The following is a 24,493-nucleotide window of genomic DNA, read 5'->3' on the forward strand; positions in this document are numbered from 1 at the left end:
AAAGCTCTAATAAATGGAGAATTGCGGAGGATCTTCATCAAAAACAGGAATCTCTCTTTGCTGATTATACAGGTGCAAGTTTTTGACCATCGGGATCTGAATCTGACTTTTGTCCTTTTGTTTCACCGGATGTTTCCCATTTTAAATCTCATGTGAGTCTGTTTCCTTTACTCTCGCCACTACTGACCGAGTGTCAGCCCAGAGGGACCATTTCTGCTGGTTCCTTTTGTGGTTTTCGACTAAATGCCGTCCCTTTTTGAAATATGATTAATTCATAGACTGTTATTCAAACTGTAATGTTTGAATAGTTACTCCTACACAGCGCATTGGATTTTAAGTGCAAAGCTTTGTGTGCACCTTCAACAACAACAGCCACACCTGTGCACACATGTACTGACTAACTCTGTCCTCCTTTGTTAACCCGCAGCACCTGCAGCTCCATTGCAATCCAGGAATCCTGGTCATAAATAAGCACAGTTTTCACTATACATAGTTTTCATTGCATTTTTCTTGAGAAATTAAAAGTTCAAACAATGTCTTTTTTTCCTTGCAAATATATAAACAAAAATAATACAGACCAACATGAATCAGCACTGTTAAAAGCCTGAGCAACACCCATGTCAGTTACATAACACCAGGCTGACTACCTAAGTGCTCCACCTAGTGGTGGCAGATTTAAATCACCAAAACTACACTGTTCATAGAGTAATTACTGAAGAGTGGTCACACATTTCAGATGGGACTGATCTCTACACTTTATCTGATATTTTTCTTGTATTGTTTTGGTGGAGCTCCAGTTTATCAAATGACCACACTCTGTGGCCTGGAGAAAAGCATGAAATTGTTTTGTTTTTTTTTAAAGCACAAACCAACCCCCCCCCCCCAAAAAAAACCAAAAAACAAAAAACAAAAAAAAAAACCAAACAAACAAGGATGATCATTTCATGGATATTTAATTGAAACAGTTATTCACATTTGTTCTTCAGATGTTTCCCTTTACACGTGCCACATCAGTATTTTGATACAGACCTGACTCATCGGACATATAAAAGGACGGCTGAGGGTTTTGTTCAGTGGTCTCACTGCTAATTTTCTACAGGCCATAGTCATAGTCAGGTTTCCCATCAACATAGGTCTTGTAGAAGGCCTTGTAGGTGTCTGTGCTGTACATGGTGGCTTTAACAGCTGGATCCTCCCACATGCGCTCTGTCCACTTCTTCAGCTCAGGTGTACCATCCAGACAGCTAGAAGACAAAGGAAGTAATTTAAAGAAAACTGAATGACAGAACATGAATACACAGATAAATGAGACGTTCTGTTTCAGTAATATAAATATTCAGTTTGATTTAAATAGCACCAAATCACAACAGCAATTGCATCAAGGCGCTTTATATTGTAAAGTAAAGACCCTACAATAATACAATAAAACAATAAGAGCAGGTTCCATTAATAAAGATGAACTAAGATTTAATTTTAACCAACACCACTCTTACTTAAAAAACACAGGCTGAAGCTGTTGGACTCAAACTCAGTGACTCAAATGCTGTTGCAAACATGCTATGTGAACAAGGCAGCATTCAATGTAAGCACACTCGTCAACTCGTAACTATTATCAAGTGAGATTAATGCATCAGTAAAGTGTGCTAAGCACAAAGTTAGAGTTTTCACCGTCAAGGAGCCCACTCTTCTTTTACCTTATTTGATCAATGTTTGCAAATTATGCTTAACACCATCAACATCTGTAAAATTCACTTTGCACTTTCAATTTTAAAGAGGCAAAATAAATATAACTTAGGAGTTCTTAAGATCTTCCCTGCAGCATTGCTTTATTGCTTTACTTGGAGCTCCTTTTGCCATTATATGGATTTTATAGTGATTCTTTATGGGTCCCTATCAGCAGTTCCTCTGATAATGTCTATGACTGAAAGGAGGCCGCATTCGATTGATCCACATTGTGTGGTGAAAGAGCGAAATTATGTCATGTGTCCCCCTTTGTGCATTGAGCGCAATGCAGAAAATCTGTCTTTAATCCAACACTGTGAGGCGTGTAGTGTCTCACTGGGTTCTCAAGTTTTGACAAGCCAACAAACACAAAGAAAGCCTGGAAGTATACCACTTGCTTCATAGCATACCCTTCTGGTCTCACAAAAGGAACAATGACAAATAGCACTGATCAATGTGCTCCGTCACTGTGGGAATCCCTCTTCTTTCTCTTGTCTAAACCTTTGTATAGTTAGGTTCCACTCAGATGACCTCAAGTTTCTTTAAATTATTGTATGAGTTAAACATTCATTTTAAACACCCTTTAAACTTAAAGACTGCTACTTACTGTTGCAACTCAAAGGTCTCCAGCCTCTCAAACCAAGGCCACATCATGTAGTCAATCATTGTTATGGAATCACCGCCAAAGAACTTGGTCTTCTTGTTAGCAAGGTCCTATGATTGAACATTTTTGCCTTTACAAGCTGTAATATTACATTTCGAGTTAATGGACAAAGAAACTACGGGATTCAAATACATTACCTACCTTACTTAATTTGGCTAATTTTTCTTTCAGTTCAGCTTCCAGTCCAGAGACATCCTCTCCATTCCTTCTACCCATTGGGATCTTGTAGAAGTATGGTGTCACCTGTAGAAAATAGTGACATTACAATTATTTGGTGATGGTTGAAAAACAAAAACCAAACCCTTAACATTTTTATTAAAGTTTTCATGCAACATACTTTGGAAAAGTGCTCCAGCATCATCTTTTGCTGAGCTTTAGCAAAGGGAGAGGAGGGAAGCAGCTTCTTTTCAGGGTAAACTTCATCCAGGTATTCACAGGTGATGGGTGACTCGTATATCACCTCACCAGCAGGTGTCTCAAGCGCTGGGACAAGACCAAGAGGATTCTTCTCAAGAAACCAGTCTGGTTTGTCTTTCAGGTGGATGTTGACGGTGTCATATCTGAAACACAAAAGTACCTACGTTATGTTCAGTGAGTGGGATGAGATTTGTAAAATCAATTGTAATAAAATGCATGTTTACGTGATTCCTTTGGCATTCAACACTAATCTGGTCCTCTGGGCAAAAGGGCAGAACCTCATGCTGTACAGTCTAATGTGGCCTTTGGGCACTGGACCAGGTGCGGCACTACCTGAGGGAAACAAGAAAAGCTTAAAAACTAGAATAAAGAATACTGAGGTGGAAAGACTTCTGAGGGTCATTCATCAAGTTATTTTTTGATTTCATTAACCACTCCAAGAAGAAACTGTCAAGTATTACTGCTTTAATTTTTTTGTTTGGGCTATTTTTCCGTTATTTCTGCACAGTTATTTGTCACTAGGGTTAGACCTAGGACACAGCAAATTTATGTTTTAGCATTTCGTCATAGCTGAGACAGAAAATGTGATGCAGTTGTAGACTGGCAGCTGTATGCTCTTAATTTAGTCTTTATTTCACAACACATTTGATCAGTGGCGGTCCTAGCCTGTTTGGCGCCCTGGGCGAACACACCCTCTGCCCCCCCCTCCCGCCCCCACCACACACACACACACACACACACACACACACACACACACACACACACACACACACACACACACATTAAGGATTGTCCATTGACATAAAACTGTTGTCGGACCCATACTGAATTTCACCAGAGAAACACACACACACACATATGAAGAGAGAGAGTATGCATAGTATGCAAACGGCTACCAAACAGCCATTATAATTTGTCATACAATGAGAACAGGACAAATCAACAATTGACAATGTCTAATTAATATTAAAACCTGTAACATAATGTATTGTTTGGAGTTTAGTCTGTTACTGTTGCTATTTTTACCATTTCTTCTTGGAGCAACTGTAACCCACATAATTTCCTTAGGGATTAATAAAGTATTCTGATTCTGATTGTTTCAGGGTGACCTGCCATTATCCAATGACACGTCTCCTTACCTGTATCTTTTGCTCGTTTCTCCTCCTCTTCTTTTCTATTTTTTCTAAACTGAGCACCTGATGGCTTTGAACTTTTCTTGTCCATCTTCCATTGGTTTTAATTTTGCACTCCAGTATGAACACAAATCCCCCATATCGAGGAGCACCACAACATAACCTAACAGACCTACACCTTAGTTCACAGATTCACTTTGTCTAGGGTGTATTTCTGGGATTTCACACAACCCAGGATTCAAATCATGAATACATAATGGGCTTGGATTTACATCATTATGAATGAAATGTGCTCTATTTGGAAGCAGCAGGGCCGCTCCCCTTTCGGCGGGTTGTGTGTGTGAGACTTTAAATCATCAAACTGTAAAATATAAATTTTAAATTGTTATTGATCCCTTTACCCCTGGTCCTAAAGTGCATATTTATTTTCTTACTCTTCTTATATATATATATATATTGTTTGTTTACTTGCACTGCTGTGGAGCCTCGTCGTCTCGTCTCTCTATATACTGGACTGTATGTAGCGGAGATGACAATAAAGTTTTACTTTGACTTCAGCAGCAAGCAGGCGCACCGAGGGCTCTCGCGCTCACTTTTCGCGTATAGAATTTCGAAAAAAACATTGGTGAAAATTATAAGTCTGTATCATAATGTCTGGTGTTTTCGTGTTTGTTGTTTTGTTTTTATTTTGTTTTATTTTGCGAGTTGGTTATTAGATGCTGCTCCAGCCAGCCAGTGAATCCCCCGCCGCCCCGCCCTCTCCTCCCTGTGCCGGAAGCAGCAGGAGCACCTCGCAAACGGAGGGCGCCCTTATTCCAAGCAAATGGGCGATAGAAAACCGATCGGTGCCTATGCCGTTCCCAATATGCACTGGCATGACGTCGGGGCAGCATGAGTACGAGCAATTTTTATTATTATTATTATTATTATTTTTTTTTTTTTTACCGATGCCCGTGATGCCGCCCCCCACCACGATGCCGCCCCGGGCAACCGCCCGTGTCGCCCATATCAAAAACTGCTACTGCGTTTGATGACACATACTAAAAATGAGTCCATTAAATGGGCTATTTGCAACTACAGTGTATCTGCGTTTAGCTTTAGTGTTGTATCTCGTTACTTCCTAAATTCTCCCCACTAATCAGTTCAGGGCAGAGGAAAATTCATCAATAGAAAGCCTCCAGTTTTAGCCGAGTAACAGCGTAGGTCTTACCATTAGCGAAACATTTTTCAGTGGACATGTTGGCACTTGAAGTGGTAGACGAAGAGCCGAAACGGTGACCGACTACACCTGACCGAGGAAGAAAGTCAGAGAGCAAGCAGTATGGCTGATTATTAATTTTATACACTATTTCCGTGGTGGGCGTGTCAAACAGCACCTCAGCCAATAGTGTGAAAGGCGGGTTACTATGGTTACACAACGCTCTCCCGGTTGAAAGTACTTATAAACATTGCGTATTTTGGCTTTCCCCCCCCTTTTTAATCGTAAAATGAACGAGTTTGGAAGTTTAGAGCTCAGGTATGTTGTCGCTGCAATTACGACACTGGTTATTTGTTAACAATTAACTGATATTGGATTGTTACAGGTGGATACAAGGTTTCGCAAACAAAAATACCGAGTTTGTTGAAAATAAAACAGTATGCTACACATGTGGGAATCATATATGTTTCCTGAATTTGGAGACAAGGACGCAAAACGCGTTTCCGAGTCCTGGCAGAGGCATTGGTGCATTGACAGCCAACGGAAACAGTGGGATTTTTGCTTTTTCCGAGGAAAAGCTATCCCCGTCGATATATGTGTACAGTTTCCCTGAGCTTCAGTTGAAGAATGAACTTAAGGGTAAGGCAGACGTACTTTAATTTGTTAAACTGCCACATTTTTTACTGTAATCCTGCCAAAGATGTGGACTTTTGCTCATTCATCTCTTTCTTTAGGAGGAGCACAACTGGACTACACATCTCTGGCATTAAGCCACAGTGGTCCATATTTGGGCTCCTGCTCCTCTCTTCCTGACCACATCATTACTGTGTGGTAAGCCACTCAAAACAGAACACTGCCCTATACTGTGTACCATGTGTTTTCAGTTACTCGGGCTGAGCGGCAGCGTAATAGTAATCATAACCTTCTGATGCAGGAACTGGGAAAATGCTGAGCCACTTTGTTCTCAACCACAAGCTGGACAGGATGTCGTTTCCTTGGCATTCAACCCCATGAATTGGCTTCAGCTTTGTTCCTTGGGCACTGCTTCACTCACTGTCTGGAATATTGCAAAGAGTGACAGCCTTCATGTCCTGCAACCGAGGTAAACGCAATACAGCAAATGCATGTGTTTAAGTTTCTTTCAGCCTTGCTGCAAATGCATGGAAGGTTGAAAGAAAGTGGGGCAACTAAAGAGTCAAATAAGAACATATATGTGCATGTCATATTTGTCATATTGCAGTACAATTAAGCTTCCAGCACCTGGTGGGACCTTTAGTGAGAGCCAGGCACCATCCTCTCAAAATGTCAGCAACATTATGGTAACTTTCTAGTTTGTGTGATGTAACTGCAGTTTTTAGATCTTTAATTTATCCATAAAACAATTATGTTTTCCATGACCCAGCTCTACATGTGTTTGCACAGGCCAAACTCCACCAGAGCACCAGAGCCAGGCTGACTCCTTCTGCCATCTGCTGGACAGCCACTTCAAAGCTCTATGTGGGCTGTGCTGAAGGATTCCTGATTCTTGTTGACCCAGAGAGCCACTCTGTCTCTGTCCTTTTCAATCCTACAAGTAAACAAACCCACACTTGGATGTGGAACATATTTTTTACCCAATTCAGAGACTAGAAAACACATTGGACATATTATTTGTTCTTCATTTTTGTTCAGGTGCTGAATCTATCCCTGAACTCAGAAGAAACAGCTTTCAGCGTTTAACTCCTAACAACAATGGTTTGATTGCTGTAGGAAAGGTACAAGCCCACTCAATGGTTACTGTATTAATGTATACAAGCACATCAAACATCAGGCAATTTAATATTGTTCTGTGTTGCAGGAGAGCGTGGTACACCTGCAAATCAAAGGGAGTCAGATAAACATTGCACAAACGTGGAAGTTAGAAAGACCTGTCACAACTGTGATGTACTCTCCTGACTATAAAACATTACTTTTTTCCTCTAATACCGTAAGTACTTAAGTGCGCAGGAGCATAACATGATATAGCCTAAAATATCCAAATAATAATATGTTACATGACAGAAAAGAACAAACTCTGACACCTCCTGCTTTTCAGGGGCAGATATATGTGTTGAACCCAGCCCAGTCAGACAGGATTGTGAAGATCTTCGATGTTCTCAGTGGCAACTTTGTGACAGCAACTCTCTTGCACAATGACAAGAACATTTGTGTGGTAAAGCATCTGTGTTGCTCAAGAACTGCAGCGTCTTGTAATTTGGGCCTGTGTCTCTTAATGAGCAGTGATGTTTGTGTTTACATTGGTTGCAGTCCTTGAAGGAGTCTGGAGAATTGCAACTGTGGTCCTCAGATGGCATCTGCATCAGTTCTCTCTCACTCCAAGTGGAGGTCAGATTGCCACCAGGAGAACTTACAGGACAGAGCACTTTAATATAAAATGTGTAAAATTGACATTTTTAAGAAAAAACACAAGTCTCTTTGTCTTTAGGTGACATGTCTGGCCTGCTGTCCTGTTGCACACTATGCAGCTGTAGGAACAACTACAGGAAAAGTGCTTTTTATTGACCTAAACCAGGAGCAGAGGCCTCGCCTGGTGCACGAGGTTCTCCTTTACCACAGTGCTGTTGATCATTTAGTGCAAGTATCTTCCATTTTTGTGATGCTTTCACGGGCATTTCAGTTAAAAACTGCACACAAAATTATATTATATTATATTATTATATATTATTATATTTGTGACATGGAAGCATGAATTAGAGGGTGACTTCTTCTCCCCTTCTGCTCAGAAAAGCAAATAAAAATGTGTTTACTTTTACAGTTTTGATCATGACGGGCACTATCTTTTCACCGGTGGCTCAGATTCACATATCTATGTCTTAGAAGCTAGGCCGTCCAAGATGTTTTCAGTCATAGGGTACACAGGTAAATGCTTTTATTCTTACTCCTTTCAAAATATTATAAATCAACATTAAATTACAGCACACATCAGTGTAACTAGATAAGAACTGTCACACACTGTAGCGTTGCAGAAATGTGTAGTCCTACTACTGTAACCAATGCAATGTGTGGGTTTCTTTTCCAGTTCTTTCTGGATGCATTTTGTCTCTTTCCACTCAGTGCAACAGGGACATGAACGAGGTGAAAGTTCTTGCACTGTGTGCTGGTGAAGAGGACAGAAAAAAGGACGGTAGCTTGCTTACATTGCTCTCTCTGCCTACCCAGAACCTTGGAGGTACAAAACTAAAAGTGTTGATGAATTCTCTACTTAGTCTCTAGATGTTTAAATCATTTTAAAACAGTTTTATGATAGGACAGAGTTGTTCTTTAAAAAAAAGAATCTGTAGAACATAAATTACTGTGGTACCTTTTTAAGAGCATGAATCCCTCTTGAAAAATAGTAGGATTTTTTGGCAGTGTCTCAGAGGCAATGTGAGAATCTCAAGTCTAATAAATGAATCATTAAATCATGGGGTAGTAAACTAAGGCAGTTAAAAAAAAAAGTAAACATTTAGCCAAGGAGGGGCACTGCATACATGAGAGGAGTGAGGTTTGAGAATCTGCAAAAAGTAAAAATTCATTTTGAAACCAAAAGTTGAATCATCTCCTGTGGGCGAGGAGAGGTTTGGAAGGTGATTAATGGAAATAAAGTACAAGCGAAACTTAAGGATCATGTCCTGGTTCCCGTGGTTTCCTTTATATTCCACTTACAGTACTGTGAAAAGTCTTGAGTCACCTATCCATTCTTTATCATTTGTTTCCAGGGAGCAAGGCTTTCTTGTCTTTTCTTAAAGTGGTCTTTAGCAGTAGTTCTCCTGGCTTTCTGAAGGTCTTTTGAGTATTATGTTGACATATAACAAAAAACTTTGGAACTTCTCACTCTTATTGCTTGTTTATGCCCTGCCCTTATCTTCAACATCATGCTGCTCTGTTGTATCTTAATTGCCCCTTGGGGATAAATAAAGTCTTTCTGCATCTGAAAGAATCGGTTTTAAATTGTATCTTTAGGACTTTGTTATTAGCAGCTTGTTGCAAAGGCATGAATTTTGCTTCCATTTCTTTAGTCAGATTTTAAAAAGTCCCAAAAAATGCATTTTGAAAGGCATACAATTTTATTTTTTCTTCAACAAGATGATTCCCAAAGGTGATTCCTTTTAGCTAAAAACTTTGGATATCTTGACATGGTGTACAGTGTGTCCTTAAAAAAAATTGAGGAAACTTGAAAAATGAAGACAAAAGAAGTGGGAGGACTAAAAAAACACACACTGGGACACTATGAGCCATAGATCATCCTCCCCAGAACCCACACCTAAACATTATGGAAACCATGTGGAATCTTCTTGACAAAAACAAAAAAAAGCAGCCATCATCCAGAGAAGAGCTTTAAATTTCCTTCAAAAAACCTGGAAAATTACTCCTGAAGATTACTTAATGAAATGACAAGAAGGCTGCCTAAAAGAGTTCATGCTATATTGAAGAATGAAGGTGGGCATACCAAATATTGACTTTAAAGATTTGATAGAACTGTGGAAACTGTTCTTGCCTCATGTACTATATTTCCATTTATGTTTGCACGTTTCACTGCACCTATCTCCCATTGTAGGAGCAAAATATAAAGAACTGGGAGACAGCCTGAGATTTTAAACAGTACTTTACACAGGTTTAATAAACGATGAATGATAGGCTTCTTCTTGTCTTCTGTTCTTATTGTTTTAAGCCTGAAAAAATGCATTATTTATCCATTATGTTTTATTTATCCAAGGAAATATCTTGGCAGTGTTCGAAACAAGGAACTGACACTAGACCACATTCCCATAATGGATTAATAGTACTTAACGTGATGTATCACACAGAAATGTTTAGACATGTTGTTACTGACACAGTTAAAATGAATACAGCGAGTGAACAGTTTACAAAATCACACCCTTTATTTATACAGCAGACTGGAAAACTATGTTGGACAACACACACAAAGACACAAAGAAGAAGCAAACACCAAATTGAGAGTTCTAATACTAACGCTGAGATGCTAGTTTGCTTTAAGGGGCCATCTTTGAGATTAAAGCGCCAGAAAAAAACAGGCTTGGCAGTTTGTAATTCTCAATTTATCTGTTTTTCATTGCATATTACAACGTGTCTGCTGTTCTGCAGGTCCAGATAGTATAGACCGACATGGTTGCCTGTCTTCTCACGTCCTCAAAGTGTTCACATTCACCGTGCCTCGTCCACTTACAAGCTGTGTTCTGGGATTAAGTGAGATCTTTGCTTACTGCCACAGGAGTAAAACACTTCAGCGATTTGTACTTCCTGAGGTTTGCTGCTGTCTTTTTTGGCTTTTTTCTTCTCAAATCATCTGTATAACTAAGTCACAGCATAGCATCACTCTCATTTGTTTTTGTAGTTTTACATACGTAATGGTCTCAGGTGTGCATTTTGAATCTTATTATTCTACTCTCTGATCTGTTCTCTCAGGACAAAGGGGATCTCTCCGATCAACAGGGAGTCGAGCTGAAACCAGTGCAGGAAGTAAGGGGTCATCCACTGGGCCCTGCCTCTCTTGCTCTCTCCCCTCACCGCTTATGGTTGGCTTCTGTGGGCCGAGATGGCTTACTACGGATTAGACAAACTGCGTCCATGGTTAGATCTCGTTTAATTTCCTGTTTTTCATTTTTACTGTGAATGTTTTTGAATCCTGCTTTTCATTCCCTGTGGCGCTGCCACACCTCTAGGAGCGGTACATTGAACTGCAGTGTCACTCGTGCCGTCTCGGTGGAGTCCGGAACGTGTCCTTTTCCACAGACGGTTGCACACTCCTCACTGTAGGCCTAAAAGATGGCTCTCTTGTGTGCACTAACATCAGGTAAAACGAGTTGCACGTCACGCTTACATAATGCACAGATGTGAACAGCAGAGGGAACCGTTGCTCACAGTCACCAATAGGCTGATGAGGGTTACGTAAGGCAGGGCTTTTTCTCTATTATAACTGGCAATGAAGGACAAAAGTAAGTAAATATAACTTAGTGTCCAGGGGAATATCAGCAGGAAGACAAAGATCTAATAAAATTCACAGCACAATCTTTCCTCAGAATAACATCCCACTCACATTCCACATCTGACTACAGCGATTGTTCCTGCATGCTTCTGTTTTCAAGTCGTTTTTATCTTAAAGGTTTTAGTACTTCAGAAATATTTTGTTTTGCATGCACCATTTGCGAGATCATGGTGTGTATAACCCACTGCCTATATTATTTATATAATAATAATATTGCGAATAATCTGTAAATGTAACCCCAATTGACCAAGCTATATATATAATGTTTAATTTATCTGTGACAGATACTCTAAAATGTTCCTATGTTATTAATTATAGTTTCAATCGTTTTTTTTGTCAAAAACACAAAATGTACAAACAAAATTACATATTTTAGGCAATCCTTGTGTGACTTTTATCTTTGTTTCAGTACTGCTAAAAAAAAATAGTATTTTAAAACTTAAGACTGACTGAATTAAGGATTGACTTTATTAAAACATGGCAGTATCATTTTATTGGCAAACACATGTCAATGCTTTTGTTTAAAGCAAAAGCTAAGAAAACATCTTTCCTCTCGATTCTGTTGTGTTTTAAATGTTTTCTGACGTTGAGCTGTTTTCATTGTCACTTTGGAATCTGCCTCAGGGTGTTGTAGCGGAAAAATGTCACTACTGTAAGTCTGTTAGCCGTGGTTCGCTGCAAGCAGACCTACTCATAAATTTCCATCTTCTCATCACTGATTTAGAAGTTGGAAATTTACAATAAAATCAAAGCCAGTAATGTTAAAAACGGGTGTGCATGCATGTTTCTGGGATCACAGATGATGCCACATAACAATCCATCATATTTTCAGTAGGATACTTTCTGTGAGAAACAATGAAAAGTTTAATTGTTTCAAATTCAGATCCACACTAGAAAACCTTTTCATTATGATCCATATAAATATACAGCCTGGGCCATAAACAGACCTCTGAGGTGATAACCCTATTCTAACCCTGTATTTTAGAGAAGGAAAAGAACAGATTTTTTTTAAAATACTTTTTTCTTTTGTGCTTCAAGTAAAATTATTATTATTTTTGTTCCCTGATTGACAAAACTTTATAGAACAGTTTAATTGCACAGTCCGATCGCCTAGGGTTAAAGTTACATGCTTAGGCTCTACAAAGATTCATTGCACTGTTAAACCTGAGGGGGTTAAAGGACATGCTTGATGATAACATATATTTTTATTAATAGCAACAAATTCCATGAAAAGATCAAATATTATCTGTGCAACCAATCTGTGTAGTCTGTTCTCGGAGATTCTTTTGTCTAGAAACTCTTAAATGGATTTGTGTGCGCTGTTACTTGTGCCTTCATTATGATCAATTCACCGTTGACTGCGGTCTTCTCTTAAAATGACAGCTGATAAATACCTTTGCATATTTTTGTGTATTTCTGCTTGGGTTCACACAGAGTTAAAGGTGGGGATGTCAGTAAGATGAATGAAGCTACTCAGTACAGCAAGTCTACGGCTTATTTCTTGAAGAATATCTTTGATACTGAAAATCCCATCCTGATTAACTTTCCTGTGTGGGGTCAAGTGTCTCCGGTTGGCACGGAAACTCCAGAGGTAAGTAAGGTTAAATTGATCCATTGCGTTCTGTTTTACTGTAAAAACATGCTCTATTTGCTCAGGACAATGGGCTAAAGCTATTAACTAACTGCAGTCTAGTGCTGTAAAAGTTTCCTTTGTGCAGACTTCCCTGCTTCCATGGCCTCTAGTAGCTCAGTGCTGTTTCTTAACTTCAGCTGTTAATGATTTTAATGTGGTAGGAAAAAAGTAAATGTTTTTCAATGCCTCACAACTCAGTTCCCAAACTACAGCCTCCAAATCTGAAGGAACGCCTCCCCGACAGAGCTTTAACATAAACAGATTTAAGTTATAATGTTTTGTTATGCACGTGACAAACTTATTTTAAGCACCAATTAAACCTAACTTTTTCTTCTTAAGAAAGGGCCTGATGTTTTTTCGTTACTCCATTTAATACACTGTTTTAATTTTCTTATATTTTTTTTTAAAAATATGTTTGTTACTGGATTTTTCATGTAGGTTTTTTGTTTTTAGCTCATTTCTTTTGTTAATTGTCATATATGTCTTTAATTTTTTTTAAATCTTTTTTTGGCCATATTGTACTTTATTACTAAACTATTCAGCTTTTTAAGCTGGTTTGTTAGAGGCTGTAGTTAAAGTTTTGGCTGTTGTAACATGGGAATTTTCCAGCTCTTATGCTAAATAAAGTATATCTTATCAGTTGTAATAGATATAAACTGCTATTTATTGCTTGTGTGCCATTTACTGTTTACTTATCTAAATCTTTGAGTTATTTTTATGTGTCATAGGTCAGTGGTGGACCATCTATCAATGTGACAGAGCGAGATAGGGACGATAACAACCTCCTACGTGCTCCACCTTCACAGCCCACCTGGCTGGAAAGCAGGCGAGAGGGGGTCAGTGACTAATATGCTGTGATATTTGTGGTGGTGGAATGACATCTGGATGTTGTCTACTATTTTTAGATACTTATTCTGCTGGGGGGGTTTTCTACGCGCTTGCAGATTGGAAGGTTACAAAAGTCCCCTTTGCACCAGTGTGTGGTATCTAGCTGGAAAAACAGCTGTGTGGTTTTTGGCATGCAGTCACTCTGTGCAACAGCTTGATTTATTTTTTTTATGGAGTAAGAAAACCAATTAGCTAGAGGTATAGCGCAGTAAAGAACATAAACATGTGTAAGAGCATGTTAGGTACTTTGTCACCTGACAAAGAATTTTGTTAACAATAAATTGATGTTGAAGGTGTGGCAGGTTTTTAAATTTTAGGTTTAGCAAACCTCACTGATTATCTTATCACACATCGGAAAGAGGCACTTTCTAGTCTGATTTATGCTACATCTACCACGGCGTTGTGGGTGGGCCTAAGGGGCCTGAACCCACCCACTCCACTAACGGGCCCACCGTGATAAGTGGAGTAAGTGTCTTAGTATTTATTTTCAGTTAATACAAAGGAAATATTTAAATAAATAAAAACTAAATGTGTTTTCCTTTATATATAAGTAAAAGGTGATATTTATGAAGTTATCAAAGGCAAATTCTGACCAATCACAACAACCCTTTTCACATGAACCATTACCTGATAAATCTGAGGGAGCACATCACAGTTCAGAGGTTGTTCAGCAGAGGATGAAGAAACTTCTCTGAATTTTTCTGATACGATCATGAGGTTTTACTCAGTTTGATTCTGGGATTTTGGTCATACTGAACCTTCACTGCTTCTTTGTTTCAAAATATTAGACGAGTCTCAGCGGGGACAAAATAAAATTTGTCCTGAGAACTGTTAAAAAATAGGTGGCCTGTCTGTTTTATATTCTCTTTCAATGTAGAGGCAGTTTCTATTGGGTTGATGAATATACAGGGCAGTGCTGTTTTCTCACTGTTGTTATAAGTCAGTGTAGCTCACCCTCTCATCCATAAGAGGATTTATTTGTTTCTTTGATTACACTTTGGATCTCTGTGTTTAAGAGGATGAACATATTGGTCTTCACAATCCACAGCAAGAATATTAATGATAGATCGAGTATTGTTTTTTTCATTTACACATGCTTGTGGGTATGCGCATGCACCCACTTGTAATAAATATAAGCGTCAGGATTAAAATCAACTTCTATAATTACTTTGTCCACAATCGGGATCCTGGCACTGACTCTGTGCTACAGGCTGAAGTGTTGGCTAACATTTTCTTTTCTTGTCAGTAATTACTATTTCTAATTTGAATTTTTACGAGAGATTCTCGATTCTTGTGAATCTGACAGTCTACATGTTGTCAACAGCTTCTAAAAGAAGATCAAGAGAAATATTCTGAGATGAAGAAGAACCTGATGGAAACCATCAAAGAGTTACGCGACAGTGTAAGTGAAGTTTATTACAAATGCTGGTATTAAAAAGATTAGGAGAAAATTATAATGCCCATGCATAAAACCTGAAAGAATTTAACACAATTACTGTGTCAATAAACGTTTTTCAATCCACTGAGAATTCTCCGTACTTACAACTATACTTAATACCTGAACAAAACCTACATACACGTAATTAGACTGATCTAAAAACAGATTTCATGTAGCCAAAATACTCCACATCTAAAAGCTAAAAACTTTATGGTAAATACTATACAGCAGATAAAGCATAACATGATATTTGAAAAAATGATAACAGCTCCACAAAGAGTGTGATCCCTGCACTGTATTTCCTGTGATGTTAGATCCAGGAGATGATACGTGACAGTGAGAACCAGCCTGAACACTTTAACCTGGATGTTGAGGAGGAGAGGAGACTCGAGGCCATGGTGGAGCAGGAGGTCACAAGGGTACTGCTGCACACACACACACACACACACACACACACACACACACACACACACACACACACACACACACACACACACACACACACACACACACACACACACATAAATGGGATGACACTTTAATTCTGAATTCAGGTGATTGTGAATTTGTTTCCCTGTTGTAGGTGAGGACGGAAATTGAATGGGACATTGTAGAAAAATGTTACCTCCGTGATGTCCTAAAGAGAGAATGCTGGGATACCATGAAGGTCATCAGCAGAACCATAAAGGTGAGAAGGGTCAGAAAAAAACAGCGAAACATCACACTGATGACTTTTAACATTTTTTAATCATCGCAGTTTCTTTTTCTCTTGTCTGCCGCAGGCCTTTCACTCTGACCTTGAAGTGCTGAACTACCCTCTGAAAGAGCAAACAGCAAAAGAACTTGAGGACCTTTGCAGGGTTCAAAATATGAGGAAGTTAGAAAAAGCTGCCTGCAGCGTAAGAAAAACAGATCCAGAAGCTCAAACAGTTTAGATTCTGAGTAGCACTGCAAAGAAAGGCACATGTGATGAATTTGAACCAGTTAAATCGTGTTGCTGTTTTGAAATGTGACACAGAAATGCAGTAATGCAGCGCTGAGTGGAAGCTGCGACAACGCAGCCTCCTCTGTGTTTTGGGTTTTCCTCTCTGGAAATACATTTTATGGCTGAAGCGTTCAAGTCAAAACAAGTTTACAGCTACAAAATGATTGGATGCCATGAATCTCAGTCCTTCATCTGACCTTTCACTGCAGCAGCATTTTGAAATGCTTGAACGCATGCCAGTCCACCAGTGTTGAAACTTTTTTAGATTTATAGCTGTGTGGCTAAAAGTGAGTTGTTTCGATAGTTTTATCTTAGTGCAATGTCCTGTGGATGAAGTTTATAATCACATGGCCACAGATTCAGTCCTCACTGTTTATCTCAGCCCTTGTGTCCACCTTTAACCCTCAGCTAGGCAACCTAAAGAAAGATCTCAGTGCACAAGAAGAAGAGGAGGAGAAGAAAGTCCAGGACGCTGAGACTGCCACTGTGACGGGGAGTATCTCGGCTCAGTTAGGATATTCAAATCCTTATGTCTACGATCAGTTCAGCCTGAAAACCATAGAGCAGAGGATCAACCAGATTGTTTTGTTACAGGTGGGAACCTGTTTCAAAAAGGTGCAATAATTATGTCTTTATATTCAGGGAATATCCAGAACTGTAATTAAAACACTTTCTTAAAAATAATAATTATGGAAATAAAGAGCAACTTCATCATATTGTCATGCTGATCATTAATAGCAGGTTTTCTTTGCCCAATTTCACTAATCTGCACATTGCAGGATGTGATTTATCGCGTCAAGACGGCTTTCAACGCTGACTTTGAGGCATTACACAAGCAGAAGATGAAGGAGCTCAAACGTGTGAGAGACAGGAACAAGCACATCAGAGAAATCATGCTGCAGCTGGACATGCACGAGGAGCTGTGGGAGCCCAGCCTGACCAACAGCGAGTGGCCAGAGAGGCTGCTCACAGTGGAAGTCTCTGAGGTTACTGTCCTCTTGAAACATCTAATCAGTTCACAGAGGGTTCAGAGAAAGTTCAGGGGACAAAGCATCTGTACAAGTTGAACTGCTCGTTTGTTTGTTTGTTCTTTTACCAAAGTGTGAAATGGTGTGTGGTTTTTGTCTTATAAGATGTCAACTTTGTCCAACTCCAGATAAGAGCTGAACGGTACCTCACAGCGGAGCAGAAAGAAGAGGAGGAGAGGAGAAAGCTGGAGGAGGAACGTCGTTTGGCCGCCCAAGTATGCTGCCACAAAACAAAAAAAATATGTTTTTGTTTTTCGGTTTTTACATGTTAAAATACTTCCATAAAGGATGATTGCTTTGATGGTGAGGATAGCTCAGTTCTGCCATGTTAATGGGTTTGTTGTTCTATTGTTCAATTGCAGGCTGATGATTCTAGAGAAAGGGCTCTTGATGACATGATGGATGGAGTACTTGAAGTGAAAAAAGAGGACATCTTGAAAATGGTGACCATCAAAACATTTTTTTAAGACATTAATGCTGAAGTAGACCAGTAGACAGCAGAACACAGTATGAAATATTATCTACTCACTTCTTTGATCAATCTGTTAATTTTGAGATTGTCTCCAAATGCAGAATACAATTAAATATAAAATAGACTTTTATGTTAAATGAACTGGTACTTATGAAGTGCCCTTCTCCTCTTAAGCCCGATTCAACCGGGCTTAAGGGGAGAAAAAAAAAACAGTGTAGTTATAAATAGAACAGTATAGTTATAAACACACACACATTCATATAGCACTTTATTCTGTGCCTTTGAAAATCATGCTTCAGCACCTTGACTATTGCCGCTTTGACATGCAGACTAGAGGAGCCAGGAATTGAAACACTGACTTTTTAATTGTTAGATGATCTGCTCTCAAGTGGGAAGACGGGGGTTCGGGGGTATATGGTTGAATAAGACATTTGAATGCTGTTGTAGAATGTAATTCAATTTAAAAAACAGAAAACCAAACCAAACCAGTCTTTTAAGTGAGAAGATAATATAAATAAATACAGCATGATGTACTTAGCTATTTAAAACTATACTGTTTTTTAATTACTGGTAGTTATAGATAATAATGTATTCTGTAATTAGATAATATAACATATTAGAAAGCTGTTCCACATCTCATGTCTTTGTTTCATATTACATACACTCTAGCCAGATGAACCACGTGTGTGTGTGTGTTAATGATGTCGCAGGATTTCTTTCTTTTTTTTTTAACTTGAATTCTTTTCTAAGCAGCCTCAGTTAAATTAGACAAATGAGCAAGAAGGGCACATAGTTTCTATTGAATTTACTCCACAGGAAATACCTCTGCCTGAGTTTGTTTTGACCAAACCTGACATTCAGTGGAGTGAGGAGGAGAAAAAAGTTTTCAAAGAGTATGAAAAGAAAGCCAAGGAGCTCAGCGAGGAGAAGGAGAAGTACAAAAAGGTATTACATAAGACGCTCTTTTTGCACTGATCTGAATTATAATTCACTCCTGATGTGAATGGTAACCGTCTGTGGCCTGTGTTGTTGCAGCTACTGGAAATTGAAATAAAAAAGCTTCACCAGTCCACCAAGGAAGCGACCGAAAGGTTTGATGAAAATCTGGCAAAGCTGTTAGAGAAGAAAGTGAACTGCACAGTAGCTATATACCAGGTAAGCCCTCTCTTCTCATTTGCCCCTTGCGATGTCTTTTATAACATCCTGCTTAAAATTGGTTTCGGTGTATCTTACAGGAAGAGCTCAAGATCACATATCTCGTTGAGTCAGTCCTCAGAGAAGAAGAGATGAGAAACCAGGAGCAGGAGCTCAAGCTCCAACTTGAAAAAATGTTGGCATACAAGGTCAGAAAACTGGTGCACAGTAATGCTGTAGGAATTTATGAGTGCCAGCTTCACACTCTGTTCTTTGTGAGAAATGGCAGCAACATCATCCAAAACTGTAGAACAAAACCTTCCCTTCGTTCAGGCATGTTTTTTAAGAGCTAACCTGTGTGGCACACTCATTTTGTAGGCTTCAAGACTGCTTATCGCTAATTTCCATACATGCTCATCTCCTCTAAAATTGGTTCCTCTGACAGGATGAAACTGGGGAGAGGTTGAAGAAGCTGGAAGACGAAGTAGAGTTGTTACAGGAGACGTATGACAATGTTGTCCTTGAAGACAAAGTAAGCCAGCTGATTAAATACTAAAATCATGGCTGAGAGAGATGGCAAACATAACACAATATAGTAACCTAACGTCTGTGTCTCTGAAGTCGCTGGATAAAGACTTCAGGAGGGCATTTTCAGACCTCCCGAGCCATATGGTCGATTGCCTCTATAAGATGTTCAAACGCAGACCCAGGTTTGTTTCCTGATTGATGGCTACGCATGAAGAAAATTACATAATTTGAGTTGTAAACTGTTTATCGTTTTTTGGGCAAATTTTCACCCCACAGGGCTCAGAAGATGAGGGCCCAGATGGACAACAGCAACAATTCTGACCCGTTTAAAGAGCATCGTCTGTGTGGTTCTCAGGCCCCTGATGCATTCAGCCAAATGCTCAGAGCCATGGACGAACTGGACGCTCCAGCGAACATACCAGAGGGCTTGAGCACAGTAGCCTGGGAGAAATTCTGTCACGTTCGCAGAGCTAAAGTAGAGAGCGAGCAAAAGGTATGACGACGAGGAGAGGTTAAATATGGAAGAGAGTTGCTGTTCCATTAAGATATGCATAAATGTGCACAATATCTTACTCCGGCTCAACTTATGAATAGATGTAAAAAACAACTATTTCCATTCTGTGCTTGCAGTTATGCACTCACTGCTGGACACGTCTTTTTCAGGTAAAAACAAAAGCTTTGACTCTCGCTGAGATGCAGGCGTTCCTGCAGAAGAAGAGAAATGAGGATAAAGCTGCTCAAGAGGAAATTAAAAATCTTTCTAAAGCACTTGAAAGGTATAAATCAGATTTTTCACTCTGATTCCAAGCAGTTGTAAAACAAGCCTTAAACTTAATGACTAGTGTAAGTACATTAAATCTATTTTTTAATGGAAGAATGACCCGTGAGTGCTTTTTCCCCCCCCTTCTGCTGTAGTCTGCACCGGAAGAGGACTGATATCCTGATGGACACCATGGTCCAGATCATACTTAAACAGGGACAGGTGGAGGTGACTACCACAGACCCAACTGCTGACAACGCAGACACCGACTTCATTCTTTACCACAGGAGCGTCGTGGACAACCTGAGAAATGTCATCAGGGTCAGCCTTTTCCTACTCTCATCACAAAGAATTTGATTTGATTCAAACCAAATTGGTCAAATTCAGGTGGTTATGGTGTCGTTGCCTGCTACTGATTATTATCGCTATGCTCAGACACTTGCAGAGCAGAAAATAACATCCATGGTGGCGTGCAAAGACGTGCATAAGGGCATGATCCAGCTGGAATGGGAGAACAAGGTGATGAGGAAGCAAATAGAAGACCTCTACGACAAGGAGAAGAATATCAAGATGCTACGACTCTCAGAGGAGCAGCAGAAAATGACAGTAATGTAGATTCTAAAATATGCTAACACTGCCTCTTTTTAAATGTTTTATTCTAAACTAAACTGAGACAGTGAATAGGCATTACGCTGTATAATTCCAACTTATGAAAACGTTCAACATCTGCTTAAAATAATAACAAAATGTCTGCGTTTAGGGTTAAACATTAATCCCATTTGCATTTCTGGCCAAACCTCAGGCGGTGATATGAAGGCAGGTATTTGGCAGCATCACATGTTTTGCGGGCAGCAAATTGTTACCATCCTCCAGCACAGATGGATGATCTTTTATTGAAGACACACACCCTATTCACGCCAGCTCCCCACCCTGTTTTTTTCCCTTTTTCAGCTCTTAAAACTCTTACTCAATAGGCGGAGACTGGTTGGAAGATTATCCTGTCCTTCCGTTCTTTTTTTTTAAAATACATTTTACTTTGTTTACAACCTAATTCGCATTGAACACGAGTAATATCACAAGTTAGAGCGCTGCAGTTGAGAAATAAAAAATACAGATCAAATGAGTCATCCGTCATCTTATTTTTAACAAGTCAATGAACATCGCATGTGTTTCCAGGCCTGAATGCCAGCTTCCGTTGGAAAAAAAAACTTCAGGTAGATCTTGGGTGGCCATTTCCTGCTATTGTTCAAGCCCATGAAACCAACCAACTAAATCCAAAGTTTTATGATGACGGTGTTTTACTTCAACTGTTGTTGGATGCTGATTTTCTGTTCTTTCACTGCACACTCTTTTCTTTTCAGCATCGCAGCAAGTCAGATCAAGAAAGTCACACATCCAAGCAGATTTCCAGTTTGGAGAAAAGTATTGCCTTGATGGAAATGGTAATAAAACAGTAGCTACATGTGTGTAATTTGTGCAGCTGACTGTTCAGATAAAATGTTTTTTTTTTTCAATTTTATGCAATTATGCAAATGCAATTATTTTCAATTTCAGACTCATAAGAAGAGTGTGCAGCAACGCTTAAGAAAGATTGAACAATTAAATAAGCGGGCAGCAGCAAAAACTAAAAAGAGCGCCGATTTAGAACAGCAGCTCCCTGAAATGCAGGTCACCGTGTCAGAGTTGAGACACATCTGCGAAGCAGCAGGTAACGAAAACAGCCATTTCAGCTCTAATTAAACACAATGCAAATGGGAGTTTTCTTCATCTTCTAGCATGTGTCTTGTTTGGTATTTAGCTATGGCAGAAAATGAGGCTGCTGCACGAGAAGAGCGCTACCAGGAAATCGTTAAGAGGAGCAAGTTGAAGGAACTCGCCAGAGCTCAGGCAGAGAACCTGGCTTTCCTTGGGGCAGAAGTTGAGCATCTCACCATGAAGAACTTTCCTTCGCTTGATCAACTGAAACACTAATGAGCAAAGCTTTCTTCTTCAATAGATTTTTACGGTTTTATTTAAGCTTCTCTCAGCAGATAAATTGAACATAAAGTGTACAACTTGAACTGTAGCAGCAACAAATTAAACAATAAACAGGACATCTGAAATGTGATTGTTCCCCTGTAACATTTTATTAGGTAGTGAAGTCGTCCTCTGTGCGGTCAAAGTGCAGAATGCTCTCATCCAAATTGAACAGGTCAATCAGCTCAGACAAGCTGGCTTTTCGTCCATCAATAGGGACTTCTGATTGCAGTTCATACAGCGCAGCTTGAGCACAATGCCGCCACTTATCAATCAATATTTGGAGATGAGTCAAATCATTCTGTGGGAGAAAGATGGGAGAACCTGTCGTGAGAAATTGCCAGCTTTGGTTTAAGTAACCAAAAACATATCCCATTATGTTCCATTTAAATGTCGCCAATACCTTGCTTCTGTACATTTTAACCATCTTGAGTCTACGTAGAGTCTCTGTTTTGTCTTTCACCTCCTTCCTGAGACGTTGTGCAAAGTCTCCTGAAGGATATTGTGTTGATTTGGGAGCAGGCCCAGACAACGTTTTACTCCCTTCTCTCTCCCCATTTCTGTTTACATCAACACTGCTTAAAACCACTGGAGGATTATTAACGGGCTGCTGGGAATCTGCTGAAACTTGTTGGCCATTCTCCTCATCATCAACACAAAGGCGTTTGGCCACAGAGAGGGGAGAGATGAAGGAGCGCCTGGATCTCTTCAGCCTCTCCCTCAGTGAGGCACTCAGCTTCGGTTGATGCTGTGGGGGTGACAGAAAATGACTCACAGGGAAAGTGCATGGGCAAGTTTTGATAGTTAATTACAAAAGTTCCTATAAAGTCAACCATCATGCCAGGTTATATTATGTAAGACAAATGGTGCTTAAGCCCTTCTAACACCTTACCTTCTCTTTGTAGTCACACGGGCTTGACTCTACTGAACTACATGGTGAACAACAGTCCCTCTGTAATTTAGCTGCTTTAGGTGTGATCTCCATCGCTGAAACTTGCTTTGAATCATGTAAACTTCATAGTTTTGAAGGGTAGTTTAAGTTAGCCAAGTGGATATCGTTAGCTAGGCACTTATCCATTTATCACATTTTAACAGACGCCGCTGAAAAAACAAACCTACTTTCAGCACTTACAGTAAATGAAGGGTTGTTAAATGCTGCTACAATAACCACTGAGCAGCCAACAACTTTCACTAAACGCAGACTGAATCAGAAAGCTAGGACCGACGCGAGACTTTTTCCGTATTTTGCTGCTCGAAACCTTCGCAGTCTGTGATTGGATAGAACGTAATGACGTATTACAGAAACGCATCTTGGGAGCTGTAGTTAGTATAACATGTAAGGCACAAAATGTTCTTTGTGCCTTAAATCCGGTGTTTTCATGATATTTCTCAAACTTACAATAAATCCGTATGATTATATTGACTCGCTCTTCTGCTTTGAGAAAATTATACATGCAAAATTAGTCAAGTGTTCCTAAAAATAATTTTTTTGAACTTGAAAAAACCTGCTGGAAATACAGGTTACTTACAGTAAAACTAAATAAAGTCAGGTAATTATAAGAAGAAAATTATAAGAAGAATATTAGAGTAAATTATATTTCTCATTAGATTTTAAAGGATAAAGCGTAACATTCAAGAAGTAAGGACTTCCAGTGAAATTAAACTCAACTATGCTGCTTTACAAAATAAAGTGTTACAGGAAACACAAAGTAAAACTGATTTGTGTGGACTGTTGACAGGTTTAGTGCTGCTTGTCACCCTTGTTGCTAGGGTCGAGTCACATTGTGATTCAGCTCTTCTCATCAGTTGATTCATTTCCTTTAATGGGCTTATTTTTAACTCCCCCAGACCAATCCATTCATGGTTTGTTTGGGATGGCGTTCAGATGTTTGCGATCACCTGCTTTTTTTTCTGCTGCCTTGAGGATAAAAAGTGGGAATTAAAACGTGAGGCTGCCTGGACTTGAACTTCAGCACTTGGCAGTCTGATATTACACACCCTAGGGATCTGGGGATTTTTGTCATATTATATGGATGAATGTTGCAGGGCTGAAAGCTTCAGTTAATTACTATGTGTGAGTCAGGAGACAGTTTTCAGTGTTTTTTTTTTTTTTTAACTTTTGAAAACTTGACAAAAACTCTGTGCTCAGTCCCCAGCAATATGGGTAGCAACAGAGCCAATGTGAGACAGCGAACGCAGGTGCCATGTCTTTCATCAAATACAGGTGTGCAGGCTGGGCACTCTTAAATATAGACTCTAGCCATGTTTTTGCATGCTATTGTCCCCCTTACTTAAATTATAAGATATGGTCAGCCTTTTGCTTCCCCTTTTCCAGTGGATTAGACGCTACTGGGCTGTGCACAGACTGTCACTTGACTTTGGCTGAAAGGGTGTTTTGTATTTTGGGTTAGCGGGTTATTTTGATTTCACAATCCGCTGTGTGCTGGTTTCC

General features: G+C 39.4%; 3 protein-coding genes across 5 annotated transcripts; 1 reads left to right on the plus strand and 2 right to left on the minus strand.

Annotated features, from left to right (window-relative positions):
- Window positions 1-934: 934 nt before the first annotated feature.
- Window positions 935-5,276, minus strand: LOC120714870 (glutathione S-transferase omega-1-like). The gene is made up of 6 exons (XM_040001432.1): window positions 5,147-5,276; window positions 3,028-3,136; window positions 2,724-2,946; window positions 2,528-2,629; window positions 2,330-2,436; window positions 935-1,244 (listed from the first exon to the last, which is right to left on the minus strand). Exons 1-6 carry the CDS (start codon window positions 5,172-5,174, stop codon window positions 1,094-1,096), a joined length of 720 nt encoding a protein of 239 aa, XP_039857366.1. The 5' UTR covers window positions 5,175-5,276; the 3' UTR covers window positions 935-1,093.
- On the plus strand, window positions 4,700-22,132 carry cfap43 (cilia and flagella associated protein 43). Of its 3 annotated transcripts, none has more exons than XM_040001419.1 (38): window positions 4,700-4,831; window positions 5,520-5,773; window positions 5,869-5,965; window positions 6,069-6,236; window positions 6,375-6,453; window positions 6,557-6,707; window positions 6,806-6,888; window positions 6,972-7,100; window positions 7,209-7,325; window positions 7,421-7,498; window positions 7,599-7,747; window positions 7,929-8,032; window positions 8,193-8,342; window positions 10,259-10,419; window positions 10,580-10,744; window positions 10,837-10,967; window positions 12,594-12,750; window positions 13,521-13,628; window positions 15,005-15,082; window positions 15,433-15,537; window positions 15,702-15,806; window positions 15,901-16,017; window positions 16,512-16,697; window positions 16,883-17,089; window positions 17,260-17,346; window positions 17,494-17,574; window positions 18,420-18,548; window positions 18,639-18,758; window positions 18,839-18,946; window positions 19,183-19,269; window positions 19,359-19,447; window positions 19,542-19,758; window positions 19,929-20,041; window positions 20,181-20,346; window positions 20,461-20,631; window positions 21,387-21,467; window positions 21,580-21,733; window positions 21,801-21,942. In XM_040001419.1, the coding sequence occupies exons 1-38, from the start codon at window positions 4,788-4,790 to the stop codon at window positions 21,821-21,823; spliced, it is 4,749 nt and encodes a 1,582-aa protein (XP_039857353.1). In that variant the 5' UTR covers window positions 4,700-4,787; the 3' UTR covers window positions 21,824-21,942. The 3 variants fall into 3 exon arrangements, with proteins under 3 accessions (XP_039857353.1, XP_039857350.1, XP_039857351.1); XM_040001416.1 differs by having other exon boundaries at window positions 4,701-4,831; window positions 21,824-22,132; XM_040001417.1 differs by lacking the exon at window positions 4,700-4,831 and adding an exon at window positions 5,310-5,452 and having other exon boundaries at window positions 21,824-22,132.
- sfr1 (SWI5-dependent homologous recombination repair protein 1) lies at window positions 22,007-23,307 on the minus strand. The gene is made up of 3 exons (XM_040001434.1): window positions 22,934-23,307; window positions 22,445-22,789; window positions 22,007-22,342 (listed from the first exon to the last, which is right to left on the minus strand). The coding sequence occupies exons 1-3, from the start codon at window positions 23,024-23,026 to the stop codon at window positions 22,154-22,156; spliced, it is 627 nt and encodes a 208-aa protein (XP_039857368.1). The 5' UTR covers window positions 23,027-23,307; the 3' UTR covers window positions 22,007-22,153.
- Between the last annotated feature and the right edge of the window lie 1,186 nt (window positions 23,308-24,493).

This window comes from Simochromis diagramma, unplaced genomic scaffold (assembly GCF_900408965.1).
Source record: "Simochromis diagramma unplaced genomic scaffold, fSimDia1.1 OVJJ01000421.1, whole genome shotgun sequence".
Classification (NCBI taxonomy): domain Eukaryota; kingdom Metazoa; phylum Chordata; class Actinopteri; order Cichliformes; family Cichlidae; genus Simochromis; species Simochromis diagramma.

Excerpts from the sequence above, each read along its gene's own strand:
- cfap43 (XM_040001416.1), top strand. The coding sequence starts at position 4,788 with ATGCCGTTCCCAATATGCACTGGCATGACGTCGGGGCAGCATGA. Across the intron at positions 20,042-20,180 it reads CTTTCTAAAGCACTTGAAAG|TCTGCACCGGAAGAGGACTG; the intron begins GTATAAATCAGA and ends CTTCTGCTGTAG. Across the intron at positions 20,347-20,460 it reads ACCTGAGAAATGTCATCAGG|ACACTTGCAGAGCAGAAAAT; the intron begins GTCAGCCTTTTC and ends CGCTATGCTCAG.
- LOC120714870 (XM_040001432.1), bottom strand. The coding sequence starts at position 5,174 with ATGTCCACTGAAAAATGTTTCGCTAATG. Across the intron at positions 2,947-3,027 it reads TTGAATGCCAAAGGAATCAC|ATATGACACCGTCAACATCC; the intron begins GTAAACATGCAT and ends TTTGTGTTTCAG. Across the intron at positions 2,630-2,723 it reads TGCTGGAGCACTTTTCCAAA|GTGACACCATACTTCTACAA; the intron begins GTATGTTGCATG and ends TATTTTCTACAG.
- sfr1 (XM_040001434.1), bottom strand. The coding sequence starts at position 23,026 with ATGGAGATCACACCTAAAGCAGCTAAATTACAGAGGGACTGTTGTTCA. Across the intron at positions 22,790-22,933 it reads CGTGTGACTACAAAGAGAAG|CATCAACCGAAGCTGAGTGC; the intron begins GTAAGGTGTTAG and ends TCACCCCCACAG. Across the intron at positions 22,343-22,444 it reads TTAAAATGTACAGAAGCAAG|AATGATTTGACTCATCTCCA; the intron begins GTATTGGCGACA and ends TTTCTCCCACAG.